The sequence below is a fragment of the Puntigrus tetrazona genome, chromosome 4 (genome assembly GCF_018831695.1).
Source record: "Puntigrus tetrazona isolate hp1 chromosome 4, ASM1883169v1, whole genome shotgun sequence".
In the NCBI taxonomy this organism is placed as follows: domain Eukaryota; kingdom Metazoa; phylum Chordata; class Actinopteri; order Cypriniformes; family Cyprinidae; genus Puntigrus; species Puntigrus tetrazona.
This window is the reverse complement of record NC_056702.1, coordinates 6447930-6463596: the sequence shown is the minus strand read 5'-3', so window position 1 is coordinate 6463596 and position 15667 is coordinate 6447930. Positions and strand designations below refer to the sequence as shown.

At 37.6% G+C, this 15667-nt stretch overlaps 1 protein-coding gene across 9 annotated transcripts in view; it reads left to right on the top strand.

The window, feature by feature from the left end:
* The window catches only part of grip1 (glutamate receptor interacting protein 1), a 226115-nt gene that overhangs the window by 164285 nt on the left and 46163 nt on the right, over positions 1–15667 (top strand). For all 9 annotated transcript variants that reach the window (XM_043236763.1, XM_043236757.1, XM_043236760.1 and 6 more), the window contains exons 5-10: positions 1000–1083; positions 1739–1814; positions 4031–4176; positions 8721–8868; positions 9738–9907; positions 14284–14430. In XM_043236763.1, the coding sequence (XP_043092698.1) occupies positions 1000–1083; positions 1739–1814; positions 4031–4176; positions 8721–8868; positions 9738–9907; positions 14284–14430 (771 nt within the window). The remainder of the gene's footprint in view (positions 1–999; positions 1084–1738; positions 1815–4030; positions 4177–8720; positions 8869–9737; positions 9908–14283; positions 14431–15667) is intronic.

Sequence of the window (15667 nt, the reverse complement as noted above, 5' to 3'; positions counted from 1 at the left end):
CAGTCGCATTACTTTTGCAAGTAAATGTGGTATAATAACCTCGAACCTGTATGCTAAACACAAACGCAACTGAATGTTGTCCTAGGAAACTCATTTCTTACACACAGAATCATTTCATATACATAATGTATGAAGAGTTTATTTGCAAAAATGGATAACTCAGTTTTTTTAAAGGTAAAAAAAAACATGTTTTAATTATCCCGTTTTTTTATTAGTTAGCTGTATTAGGTATTTTTAATTCATTAGAATGCACAACGAAAAGGCATGATTTTTTTTTATTTTGTTGAAATTGGAGTTATCCTTTTTGCAAATAAACTCTTATATATTTACTCTTTATATTAATACTTTATAATATAATATAGTATAATATAATATTTGACATGTATTTCTATATTTAGATTTTATGACTAATTGAAAATTGCAATTATTAAAATTAATAATGTCATGTGTATAAAGTGTATATTGTGCATAGACAGTTTTTACACAATTTACAATTGTAAACTTATTAGGTACAAACATTATATTTTTAAAATTATACATAAACCACTTCTACATGTGGGTGCATACGTATTTATTTATACACACATGCACATTTACATTTTTAAGTAACAAATTGCATTTTTTGCTCATGGCAAACACACACACACACACACACTTTACATGTAAACTCCTTTTGTTGATTTTAATTGCTCTCATTATCCTCATTTATAAGTTGCTTTGGATAAAAGCGTCTGCTAAATAACTAAACGCAAATGTAGATTTCTTCTAAATTAAGTCCTAATGTTTTTAAAAAGAATTAAGTTCTGAAATTCAAAAATTCTCAGAATGTATTTTTTATTATGAAAATACAAAATAGAAATAAATGTTTTCTAACAGCAATCTTACACCGAGTTTCCTCATTCCCAGTGACATAAAGGGCAATTTAGTTTGTTCATTTGTGTGTTCTGGTCTTGCACTGAGATCTTGGCAGAACTTTGAACCGTTCGTTTCGTTCTTCAGCTGTGCAGGGCTCAGGGGTCATGTTCAAAAACGTGGAGGTGACGCTGCACAAAGAAGGCAATACGTTCGGTTTCGTCATCAGAGGTGAGTGCCTCTGTAGACTTCTTCACATCCCGGTTCAAATTTCTCATCAACACACTTTCATTCACATCTACATCAAACAAAAAAGACCATTTTTCTCTGAAGGTTTCTTTCACTGCTCTTGAGCCCGGTGAAAAGAGATGAAGCAGCTTTCAGTAGTGCCGCTAACGCTCAATTTCCAAATATTTACCAAGCAGCATTTTAGACTTCATTAAACGAAAAAGCCATTTTTCAGATCCATCTAGAGCAGGAAGTCTTTTGAAGAGAGAGAGAGAGAGAGAGAGAGTGTGTGTGTGTGTGTGTGTGGAAATAAGGTTTCCTGTCAAGGTCTTGGTTAGCTTTGCTCCTTTTCTCAAATCTGTCTCAAAGAGGCATTTTGAGGACTTTCTTTTCATCTATGAGACTCCATTTGTGAATTCAATGGTATGCAATTTTATAGCGAGCAGCAGCTTTAAAAATGTATAATCTGATGCTTTTGTTGAGAACGATATGGAAATTTCAGTGAGGTGAGCAAATAGCCCTTGGTTTGTGCAGCCTAAGTGTACAGTAGGTTAAACTGTATGTTAAGTAAATATCCTGGAGTGTAAATGCAAGGTTTTCACTATATGGCTGTATGTGTTAAATGTCTGAAAAAACTGTTGTTTTTTCTATAATGTAGGAGGCGCCCATGAAGACAGAAACAAATCTCGCCCGGTTACCATAACAACCATTAGACCTGGAGGTCCGGCTGACAGGTGAGTTGGTCCTAAACTAAACTGAATTGCGTTAGGACTCATATTAATAAAATGACACTGTCCTTTTTTAAAATATTAAAACCTTTAATGCCTATGATGTTTTGGTCATCATAGATGGTTTGAGCTGGTTGAAGCTGGATTTATCTGGTGCAAAGTGTTCTCCAAGCTGGTTCAGCTGGACGGCCAAGCTTAAACAGCTGAAAAGTGGCCTAAATTCCTTTAAAATCTGAAATTGAAATCATGTTTTGCAGGGTGACCTATAAATATGCAAGTATATAAGTAATCTTTATTCAGCCTTTATCTTCTCCCAGGATTATAGGATTTCTTTCCCTAAGGATACAGCTTTATAAAGTTGGCCAAAAATGTATCGGAAGGGTTGGCGTAATTAATTTTCTTATTTTATGGATAGGCATTAAGAATGCAGCTGTAGGCAGTTTTTGGAAACGTGTTTAAAAATGAGTCGATAGCATTAATGATACTTGATTTTATTGTTATTTTTCAATTACTTTATTTTTGGCTGTTGCATGAAATGGTGAATTGGTTATTTTTAACACATGTACATTCGTGTTTCTTTTTTGTGTTATCTCATAATGGCTTTTATCTTTACCAGTCTTGCATTTTTGAACTGTAGTCATTTTTGTGAAAGGGCAAGAAATTGCTTGATGAAAATAGTGTTTCCCAGTCTGAGTTCCTTTCGGGAACCAGAATAGATTGCCCCGCAACTTCAGCACTTGCTTGAGAATTGCAAATGGACTGGCGTGATATTTCACTCGCTCTGGCGTTTGAACTACTCTGTTATTACCGTCATTACACGCCAGTCTGTCTCTCCCTTTCCCCATAACCCTTATCAATATTCATTTTGCACACTGGTAATTTCATTTCTTACCGAGAGAGTATTCCCATTTCTTTTGTTCCGTGGCATGGCTCCTGTTTTTCTGGGTAAATATTGTGTTCTGTTCCTCTGCAATTCAGTATTGACTGGCCTCTGACTTCTACAGTTAAAGTGAACAGCCCCCTTGGAAAATAAAAACAGCACATTTCATTTCATTTGAGTCATAAATCAAACCTCTAACCAAAACTCGCCTCTCGTGGTGCTCTCTGTTATTCCGTGGGTTAAAATGTTTTTTGAAACTGTCCTCACATAAAGCTCAATAGTCTGTAATAGCATGACTTAAATAGAAAGATTCACAAAGGCAACAGATAAGTGTTTACTTTTGTGTTTATATGCAAGTAAATTGTATCAAAGTAATTACAGCCTCCACCAACATTTGAATGGACATGATTGCAAAATGTATGTCTGTCCAAAATTAATAAAGCTAATACAGATTATTTGAAAGACTCGCACAACTATTTAAAAGTTTAGGGAGGGTATTATTTTTGTACTTGTTCACAAAAGCTACACTTATTTTAACAAAATTTAAATGTTTCAAATATTTGAAAATGTTATTTAATCCTGATTTATGTAGAGGTTCAAAAGAACAGCATTTCTTAAACGTTTGTAATGCATTAATTGACACTTTAGATCACTTTAATAAAAATTACATTTTTGTGTAATAGTATATAGACATCTTACTGCCCCCAAACTGTAAATCATTAACATTCTGCTGATAGATATCTAATTTGCTTGTAATCGTGATACTACTACCTTTGAAAACTTAAGAAAATCCAATTATTAATTCTTGTGAAACTCAACCATTGTTCCAGCCGTATCTCATAAATACACCTTTGTTTCCAGGCAGACTGATAAAAAAGCTGAGATGTCAGCCAATCAGATTGGCATTAGATAGATCAGATTTGTGTGCTGTGTGCATCAGACTGTTCAAGAATGCCGAGTACCAGACGCTCTAATAGAGATGGTCAGATTGTCCCCGTATTCTTGAGTACTTCGAAAAAGGTACTTGAGTTTATTATTATATCTATTGAACTTCAGTACGGCTCCTGGCTCTAATAGTTTAGGAATTACTGTGGTTTCAGAAAGGTCTCCGGTGTGTTGAAGAGACGTAACCTGCCTGCCATGATAACAGATGGAATGTGTGGAATTGTAAAGCCTGTAACCTTTCCGGCATTTTAAAGGCTTATTGTTACGAGCAAACAAGCAGAAGGCACACAATACAAATGCTATTGTGTCTCAGGGTGCTTCTCTTGTGTACCGCATATTTCTTCTGTAATTCAGATGGGCCATTTCAGTCTTCATTGTATTTTGTTTTCTCTCTCAGGGAAGGTACCATCAAACCCGGCGACAGGCTGCTCAGTATTGATGGAATTCGTCTGCATGGAGCGTCTCACGCAGAGGCCATGAGCATCCTCAAACAATGCGGCCAGGAAGCCACTCTTCTCATAGAGTATGATGTGTCAGTCATGGGTAAGGACACGCCCACTTCTACCGCCCTCAGATCATTCAATTTCAGTTTTTGTCCAAAAAGAGTTCTAAAATACAGATTGCATAAATAGTATTGCTATCTCCTTTATGATAAATCCTAAGTTTTGCATGAAACACTAGATATAAACTCTAGATGGATATGACATGACATTATTATTCACATGGCGCAGCTAAGTAGTTTCTTTTCTTAGCTTAACATTCAAATATTCAGTTAGTGCTTGCGAACTGTGTATTTGTTAGCAAGCACTAAACCCTCCACACTCCCCAGCTCCACCTGTATAGATCTGATACAGGGTAATTACATGTATATTATATGTGATCAGCAGCAGTATCTTTTTTTTCATTCTCTGATTGAAATTTTAATTAGAATTATGTTTTGTTCCCTTCAAGGACATTTAATAGATATCCTTAATGGCCATAGCTTTATCAAAAGGTGCCCTTTGTGGTTTGTTGAAGACCAGTTGTTCTGTTGTGTTCAGGAACATCTGTTGAGGCCTAATCGTTCCTGCTGGAAGACCATTACAGTAATTGTAAACACATATCGACTGAAAACAACAATTACAGAATGTAGCGTTTTAACAATTTTGAAAAAGATCACGTTTATTTCATTTTATCCAGCTCCTGAATGTCGATATGTTTTTGTAGCATTTGTAAATGTCAGAGAAAACACGCTGTGGATAATGACAGAATGTCAACAAGCTGAATGAGGTGCACAAAAACAAGAAAGCGGTTGACAGCCGGTGAGCTGAGCTGAAAAGAAAAGGAAATTTTCTAATATTTGAAGTGGCCCACGGCTGTAACTAATCTTTCCGATGTCTTTGTTGGGCTCTGACCCGGAAGTGATAGATTCTCTTTCTGCTGTGCCCAGTGGAAAGTCACATCCTGCTTCACTGCACTGATATGCCCTTCCATTTGAACAGCATAAAACACTAACTACCCCACAGTGCCTGTTCGACTGTGTTTTTGGTCAGTGCACTTTCCTTCTCAGTTTAAGTCTTGCTGCGTAACTTAAAAATCATTCTGTCCTGGATTTCTGTCTGAAATAAAGCTCTTTCTCCCCACCTTAAAATAATTTATACCCTGCTTCTACTCTCTCTCTCTCTCTCTTCACCTCACACTCTTTCTTTCTGTTTTATCAGCTCTCCTGCTCTGTGCATTGTGTGTTCATTGGTGTAGAAGACTAAAACATTTTTTACTTATTTTAGAGAATCATCTCAGTTGAACATTTATTTTAAGCAATTCAACAAATGATTCAGTATATGCCATCGTGTACTGATACATTATCAGGTAGTATTCTTAGTATGAGCTTGTTTGTTGAAGAACTCAGTATGATTCAGATGTTTAAAAAAAACGTGATTCACTGTTCATTAACTTGGTTATTAATTTGTAAACTGCTCAGAAGGATCCAGTCCGATTTATGAGTGAATTGTTCAGTAAACCAGTTCTAAAAAAGAAAACCCAAAAGAATGATTAATTTATGATTCACTCATTAAGTCAAATTAGAATAAGTGACATTGATAAAACCGCTTTTACCTGAGGTCACTGCAAAAAAATTTACCCTCATGTTAAGGTCGCAGTTAAATGGATTCCTTTTGAAATGATTCAAAAATCTTTTACATTTGATCACTCTTTTTCTGTAAAATATGAGTGTATATAAGCTATGATTGCTTTCAGTATACATCCAATAAAATATTCATATATGCACAATTATAGACGGAAAGAGGCCAGCTTTATTTATGAGTCCGTGACAGACGTCACTGACTTTGGCTCTAAGCGATCGGCTGCTGGACAGCTTTTTTCGTATCTCTTTTGCATAACATTAAGCATTAACTCATCTATTTGATACCACTTGCTCCGCTCCACAATCTTCCATCGAGAAGGAACTAAAAATGGTTGCTCAGCTCTGCACCAGTGGACACATACAGTAACAAGGTTTGATTAAAACTAATCGCCAGAGACCAAGCACGCGTTGTGCATTCATCACAATTTACAACCACCCTTCCTCCTATCACCATACGCTCCTCTGGCCCGTCATGACAATACGAACGCTCCACATGAGCTCCTCGATCAAGCCCTCATCAGCACGATGCGTTTAACGGTGGCACGTTAATCACCAAGCCTCTGTCACCCGGATGGCATCCATGTGATTGAACAATTTCCCCACCCCTGGCTTTATTAATAGATAATCCGTTCCTCGATGTTTAGCTGGTGTCAGGTGGGTCTGCTGAAAGGTGAAGGTGGAAATCAGTGGCTTTAATCATAATCAGCTGTCATGGCAGCTCAATGAGTTCACTTGGATTCCATTTAGCATGTTTAGCTATCTCAGAGTTTCACAAGAGATGTGCAGGTTGATCATTTTGTCTCCCGGGCAGCCAATTTTCAGTCGGTTTCCTATTCAGCGGTTCTGTGGGTCTTAAAAAGTCTTAATGTTGGCTTCACAAATTAAGCTTAAAAAATAAGACCAAAAAGTCTAGCATGGGTAAAGAAATGTCATTAAATGCTGCATGCACTGCAAAAAAAATTTTAGAAATAATGATAATAATAATTGTTTCCAATATAAATATCTTAACTTCCTTAATCATACTTGAAATGCAAATTCGAACATAATAATTGTAAGCATAATTGTTTTCTAAGAAACTGTCGGGTGAGCTTATGCTGAAAACAAGAACAAATTCCTGTCAGCAGAGTGGAAACTAGTTTTCCCTTTGAATTTGGTTGATTTTGCTGATCCTGTGTACAGATATTTGTTCTTATTTTAATCTCTTTTTTTATCTATTTTCATAAAACAAGACTTATGTTGTGAAAGTAAAACATGCAAGTCTTTAGACATTCATACTGGAAAACAAGACTGGAGAAGATACTGATGAAGAACTTTTAATTAAAAGGATGTATTTTTTTTGAAGCGCAGGCCAATGCAAGACATTTATATTTAGATATTGTATTGGCATTTTGTGTTCCATTTCAATTTATGCCTTACACTTTCTTTACTTGGTCCTAAAAAGGACCTAAGGCTCATGCACAATGAGTCTGAAATTGTACCTTTTTAGTATTCGTCACACTTGTACTCGCTTACTACCGATGGTCTGATTTAATATGACGGATAAAAAGTAGTGTATAAACATGAATGACAACGTTAGGTCATTTGTTTTTCAACGCATGAACATTTTGGAATGGCCTTTATCATACAGAAACTCTCCTAACCAATCAGATTGTAATATTCCAGCCAGTTTGCATATAGTTAATATACTCTTGATCATTGTTGTTCATGAAGTTCTTTGTTACTTGGGTAGTTGTTCCCAACCTGAGATTTCACACTACTGTTTAACATTATTAACACATCACCACATGTTCGAGACTTTGAGTCCTGCTTTACATATTAAAACAGCATCTTTTAGACTAGCGCCGGAGTTTCCCCAGTGTGTTGGCATTTTGCGATTGCAGAAAGTATGTTTACCACAAACGTGGGGAGGAACCTGACACACCTGACAGCCGCCAGCTGTACACCCGCTCTAACTAAAAACCGGCTGCTCCTTCTGTCCGCTCCACACACAACAGCAGGAGCCATTTCTCTTTGTAATGGGCGTCAAGTGAAATCAGCGCATGTTGAGAACGTGCTGGAAGAGCGGACGTGTGACACGTGTTTATGTGTGGTGTTTCCTCCGTGCTCTGAAGACGTATGGTGTAATCAGGTCTTTTAGTGTGGTCCATTACTAACCTGAGATGTTGAATTACCTCCATTAGACTTTAGCAGGTCTAACCGCAGCCGCTCACCCTCATTCACAGTAATGAGGTGTGGGTGGGTGGGTGTATAACCGTCATCCGTAATGTTGATTTTTTTTTTTCGGGCACTTAAGCCACACTTACAAATGTATGTAATTTCATATCTTGCATTAGAAGCAAAATATCAAATTAAGGTGTAAATGTAATTCTTAGTGAATGTATGAAGACAATCAGTTCAAGTTCACACAGGTACCGTAGGAGACAAACCACAGGTGTATTCACACCTCACCTAAATTTGCCATCAAAAGAAGTTGCTGTATAAAAGTATTGTGACAAATAATGCTATATAAAAATAATTAAAGGGAAAAAACAATTATGTTTTGATAAAAGTAATGATTTAAAATAATTTGATGTGGAAAAAAAACAATACTAATGGCAATACTTTATTCTAGGAATTTGGACTTTATTCTTAAAATGTTAAATTTTTGTATATTTATTGCATTATTATTTATATTTACCATCAATGGAACCTTTTCATTCCACAAAACTGGTCATTGAAAAGCTCTTAAGGGAACCTAAACTAGTTCTTGAGAGTGTATGCGTTAAAAAATGCGTCTTCATCTTACACCTTTACGCTATAACTGTTTGAATTATGTCCATGCAGTGAGGATTATATGTATTAGCAGTGCTAATGATTTGCATTAATATGCCAAAAAGGCAAACTCTGCAATAGGTTATGAGCCATTTTGTTCTCCTATAACGTGCATTTTCTTAATATAATCACTGTCTTTTTCCTTCTTTTATAGATTCTGTAGCCACAGCTTCAGGACCGCTGCTGGTGGAGGTGGCCAAGTCCATGGGCTCCAGTTTAGGTCTGGCTCTCTCTACCTCCATGTACTGCAATAAGCAGGTCATCATCATCGACAAGGTCAAACCAGCCAGCATCGCTGATAGGTAATTACAGCCGCAATCATTTCCCACATGCATAGGAAAGCAACCATTTTGGTTCCTTATGAAAGAAGCATCATTGCTCATCATGTTTCCATTGTTTTGTGAGCCAGATCAATGCATCGAGAGGAGAGAAATGTGCACCGCAGGAACCTGATGCCTGCTTGTGAATTTTCAAAGTTTGAAATGCATAAAGCTTAGCAACTAATTATAGAAATTCAATAACTCATCTAGCCTTCACGCCAGCAGAAAGGCCTGGAACAATAATAAGGTTGGTGGAGTGCTGAGCAAGTGAAAACCTTTCCATCAGAACAGATTAGCACTTTGAAGATGATTCAAGAGTTTGCTCTTGGGAAAAACACTGGGATGGGAATTATAAATACACCTTAAACCTCTTTTCCATCAACAGGGTGCCAGTTTAGATGCCCAATTTGTGCATTTCTGCTGCAAAAAAAAAAAAATTATGAACAGTTTGTTCAAAATAGTTTTAAAATCACTGTTTATATAGAAGATATTTGATAGATTATGACAATTGTAGTAGATTATTAAGAACTGTGTCTTACTAACTCAGTCATCATGCATTGTGTGCCACACATTTCTTCTACCTCTTCATGTTTTGTTCATTTTCTCCACTACTAAAGAAACTCAAGCGTCTTAATTGTCTGTACTCCTAACAATTTCTGACCTTAAAGGTCGTAAGATTTTGAGGGTTTAGATGCTTTCTGAATTCCTTTTTTCTCTACTATGATCTTTTCTTTAATTTTAGAATGAAACATTCGCAATTCTAAGAATTATCTCAGAATTTTGGTACTAGGAGCAACTCTAAGCATCAAGATTGTTCATGACTACGTTCGCTGATCTCATTGCTTTTGCAGATGTGGTGCACTGCATGCAGGTGATCACATCCTCTCGGTGGACGGAACTAGTATGGAGTATTGCACACTGGCTGAGGCCACCCAGCTGCTAGCTAGCGCTTCTGAACATGTCAAAATGGAGATTCTGCCCCACCACCAGACAAGATTGGCCCTCAAGGGCCCTGAACATGGTAAGAAATCCATGCACACTCTTTCTAGTCTACAATTAACATCAAAATTGCATCAAATCCATTGATTACTAATCATATATGAGAGGTAATTCACTCTATCCTTGCTTGATTTCAAACTGATTTGGTTCTTTTTACACTTAAAACACTCCATTAGGGCTTTCACTAGAGCGTAAGACCGCTAACGTGATGCAGACTGGAAAACGAAGTGGATAAGTGCATATTTATTTAGAGAAGCACAGTTTTACCCACTCAGCATTTTATTTTTGGTCACATTTATTAATGAGAGCTGTACTCTGAAATGTTGTACGTCGTGCATCTTACATCGCTGTAACTCTTCAAACCTCAGTGCTCTGAGGAGAGAGCAGAGACATCCCCATAACGAGTTAATCGATTTATTGAAAGTGATGGCGTATGCATAATTGATGCCTACCATAATTCCTGCCTGTCTTTGATATCAACCCTGTAGTTCCTAGATACAGAAGGTTGTCTGAATGCAGCGTTTGACATCTCAGCGCAAGGCCAGCTGTGACGGTTATCTTAACGATATTTAAGCATCTTTCCTGCAGAGATATCTGTAATGCAGACAGGCCCGTGAGAGGATAGCGCATCTTGCCTTGTGTCTCAGGTTGTCAGGGGTTATGTGGTGTTCAAACACTCGTTCTTATCACCTGACAGGTTTTTATTAGGCTGTGCACCACCAAATGCTATGATAACAAGATTCAACTCAAAAGTTTAGAGCAACAATGCCTCTCACAGAGAATGTGTTCTTATGACATCCAATGTGTGCCCTGTCATGTCTTATCAGGAGCAGGAAGCTAACGTTCAAATACAGAGACAAAGGCTTAAACGCTGCTGTACTTCCTGATAGGACTAGATTTATAGAACGAAGATGCGGAAGGCCACACTAGAGCACAGCCAGAGTACTACTAGAGCAAAGTCATATTTAAACACCCAAATTAATATTTTGTGTCCAGCCAAACATTATCACTCAAAAAAAACCTCAAAAGGGTTACCAGGACCCCAACGCAAATGCTCCCTGCATCTCCCTGAAGAGGTTTATTCTGTGATTAAAAACCAGCTGGATGAACATTATCCAGCTTATTACACGCCTGCTTGCCACAAAAGTAAACAATTAGACACAAAATATTGATTTGAGTTGATATATTCAAATGCATAGCTTCTGCAAAGCACAGTGGTTGTGAGTCTAGACAAAGTTCAGACAAGACGGAGACAAGGCATAATGTACAGTCGTATCTGTAATTACACAGCTTTTCAGCATATAAAAAGACAAGCACAAAACAAATCGTTCTAGTAACAATACAAACACTTTCCTTCAATTAGCAACACTTTTAGCAACAAGAAGAACACTTATAAAAAGAAAACTAAAATATACTTAATTCTGTGATACTGTATAGCAAGCCTTACACCCCCCAAGTATTTTGAGCAGTAGGATGAAATGTTAAAACATATAAGTTAAAATGACAAAATTAACATTCAACGAGCAGTACATTTTACTTCCAATACTTAAAATCAAATGCTTTTGTAGTTTTACTCAAAATACATTAACTTAATACTGGTATTAAAGAAATATGTTATTATGGTGTGCGCACACCAAAAACAAAGCCAATATTCTCCTCATGTTACTTGGTCTAGATTACTCACAGGATGTTGTTGCAAATAAAAACAATTATGCTCTGACATTTTCTAACTAGTTCATGCCAATTTCCCCATTCATGTATTTGCAATGAATTCAAATGTACTTTGCGCAAATAATTGAATTAGCTTTTTATTACTATTAGAGTATCTGTACTTTAACTCAAGTACTTGATTGTGTACTTCGTCCACCACTGGCAACTACATGCCAAAGCAGGCAACCAGAACCATAACATCTGTACAGTGACATGACAAAAGCCCCTTCAGCATCTGCATAGCAACACCTTGGTAACCATCCCACAACACACCACAAATAACACTAGTTAGCTGATCACTCTGCCTCTGCTGCTGGTCTGCTTGGCAAAAAAGAGGTCAAAAACTCATCACATATGTACGGCCCAGAGGTTCTGCCGATGCCCTTCACTGAGTAAAAGAAAATGTATAAATAAATCCTACTGACGAATTGAATTCTTTTGCAGAACGTCCACAAGGTCAGTGGCTGTGCGACCTATATGCTATGGACTTAATAAGAACATGGAATAAAGCCTGAGCCCTGAGCACATAAATAAAAGTGAACCCGCACAGCATACTAATGCATCCTGTAGCTCACAGTGAGGGGTTTTCAGAGGCCCCGTATTAGAAAACAATGAAGTGACCCTTGGGTCAGCTGGTGGGAGGCGTCTTGATTGGCTCTTAAGGGAAGGAAATTGAGTTTAGAGCACCATCCAAACACACTGAGTGGACGGAGCTCGTTCCTTATTCCTGTGAAGAGCTGCACACGTCTACTGGCATGTCAGGCTTCTGGCATTACTATGCAGCGGCACGTCCACTACGCAGTTCACACACACGCAGACGTGTAGTCTATTTCCTCAGCTCGAGCAGATTTAGTGCAGTGAAGCGTTCTACACTAACACAGATCTAAATGCCAGCCACTGTGAAACTCTAGACAGCTGGCTAACGCCGGAAACGTCACAGTACCAGACAGCTGGCTGACACCGTAACGCACGTATGCAGCGCACAGACGCATTTTACCTTGTCACTGCATACTCATGCATTCACAGCATCGGTCTGGTGGGCTTCTGGGGGCGGCAGTGTGTGTGTCACAGAAAACATCTGAATCTACTGATGAAAACATAAATATTATCCCTCCAGGCTAGTTCCACTGAACACAGTCTGCCATGTGCATGTAGTTTATTGTAGTACATTTTGCAAGTGCACACTATAAAGTGTATATTATACATACCGTATGTGTGTGTGTATACACATGTATAATGTGGTTGATAATTTGTATAATATAGCACATATTAACAAAAGTATGGAATATGGCAAAATTGTACCTATACCCTAATGATGTTGTTAATGATTTTATGCTTTTAATGATCTTATGCTCACCCAGGCTGAATTTTATTCTATCAAAAAGTGATTTTATGATTGCAATTTAAAATAACACTTTTCATATATTGAAATTATTTTATGATTAAAATGAAAAGAAAACATGATATGATTAATTGTACATATTTTAATAGTTACAGCCCTGGTATAGTGAATATATATTGTATTAATTATATTGTTTGAAAAAATTGTATAAAATTTAAATGATATTTTACAACATTCGAGTATATTATAGTTTATAAATTAAGCAAATCCAAACTTGAAATTTTTTGAGAAAATTTGGAGATTGATCATGATTACTTTTCTTTGTTTAGACCCTTTGGTATAGAGATACATTAATGCCTGCAAACACACCCATCAAATTTTCATTTGCAGCTCTTCTCTCTTTGATTCATGAACAATCTCTCTCTTTATTTCCCACACACACATAATTGTAAAAGTAATGGCTTTCATCTGTTCAGGCCTGATTACCTATGATCTCAGTGGATTCTTCACTGTCTTTCAACCCTGTGCTGCTGTTTGATGCTATCGTGATGATGGATCCCTGGTCTCCTGCCTTACACAAAAACACACTCCTCCTTCCCCTCTCACTGACTCTCTTCCCCGTCTAATCACCTCTGCAGCCGCTGCCCTCCAGTTTGCCTCTCTTCTCTCTCAGACTGCTTTTGTAATCTCTCTCTCCAGCCTGTGTGCTTATGTGTGTGAAAACAGCAAACATAATGCTAAACTTAACAGTGAAACACAAAGAAGCCAAAATAGAAAATGATCAATGCCGGTGTCCGTAGTTGTGTATTCCTACGAGGGCGCTTTGAAGAGAGCACTAGCTGTTGGTTATTTAAGACCTTGCTAGCTATGTGAGAGCGTGTTTTTTGATTCTTTGTGCCTGCTACTGCAGATATCATCAGTCTGCCCGTCCAATATGAAAGACTGAAAGTCTCAGATGATGTCATTTTGTTGCTTGCAAGTGCATTTTTGGTGAGGCTGACATTATTTGAGACACTGGTCGGTTCAGCCTAGAACATTCCTTCAAAGGGATACATTTATTATTATTATTTTATTTATTATTTTTCTTATAGTGAGATTGTGATTATTTGTGAAACAGGTTCTTCTGATCTAGAAAAATGTAATTTAATTTTACAAGTCATACAGGTTTGGAAGAACATAATTTTTCACTTTTTAGTAAACTATCCAGTAACAAAAATTTGGTATGTCTTGTCTCTCCTTTTATGTTTTTTGTATTATATCTGTTATATCAACACTGGCGTTTGTGTGTTGTCGTATGTTACTTCCTGCTCACGTCCTCCCTCTCTCTCTCCTCTCCGTGTGGTCAGTCAAGGTGCAGAGGAGTAACCGGCCACTGCCTTGGGAATCCGGAACCAACAACAACAGCAACTTCCTTCCCTATCAACACTATAACACCTACCACCCCGACCAGTCCCGCAGCCAGACCAAGCAGAAAACCTCTCCAAACAACCCCCGTAATGTTCCTTCCCTTCTCCTTCCTCATCCTCTTGTGTTACTCCTTGTTCTCATTAATGTCATTGATAAACCAATTTATTCCATTCTTTTTTGGCTACATAATTTCGATATAAACATTTTCACTGTTTAATAAAAACTTGTCTCGTACATCAAATTTTTTTTTCAGTCAATTTAAGTTCATGTTTGGGGAACTGAACCCACAACCTTGGCGTCCACGGGAATGAGATATGAAAAATGGGACTGCATTCGTTCAAATGTCTCCTTTGTGCTTTTTTTGATAAGTCTGTTTTTGTTTTTGTCTTTTTTAGTGTGTTTTATTTGATCTCTTTGGAAAACAGAGCAGAACTAATTTGTTCCCCGGCTGTTTCCTTGTCTCTAAACTATGCTGAGGCTAAAGACTGTTTTTCTCTCTCTCTCTGCTGCTCTCTTCCTCCGTATTATATCTGGCCTTTATTCTCCATCTGTGGGTGTAGCTGAGCTCTATTCTACCAGAGGCGAGAGCACATTACGGAAAAGCTCAGAGACGCTGTACAAAGCCAGAAGAGCGCTGAGCCATTCAGGGAGACTTGTGTGGTTTTTGTTGTGCAGAAGATACACAGTGAATCCAGAGGACACCTTTGTGGTGCCATTCTTTAGGGGATATGGAACATAATCCTTGTTAAGGAAGCAACATTGCACTATTGACATTCTCGCAACATGACCTGACCATTTCTCCTCGCGCGGGCATGGGCAGACTTCAGAGTCTCAAGTACATTCTGGAACTCGTAGTCAATGATAATTGACATCCCGAGGCCTTAGATGCCCTCTCTAATTGGCTGATAAGATGGGAAGATTGTCACTCGCCACAAAAGCACTTTTCATTTATGTTTTAGGTCATGCTTTTCCTCTTTTAGCAGCCTTACAGCGTCTGATTTGATTATACAGACTCATTACTACAAATTCCAGCCATCAGGGCTTTATCGATCTCTTTTGTTGGAGCTTTGAACACTTCAAGGCCACTGTGAGGCTGTTAGAAATGGCCTGTACTTGTTAGTTTACACAGATGATGGTTTGCAGCATTAAAGCAAGGAGAAGTTGTTCATTGAGAGTTGGCAAATAGAGGAAATATAATGGATTGTTTATGAAAGCGACAAAGTTAGATTTATGCAAGTGAGCAGTGGCATGTTTTGTTGCCAAGAAACCCAAAGTAGGTTAATCATCTTGTAAAGAACTGCTTCCATTAAATACATTAGCCAT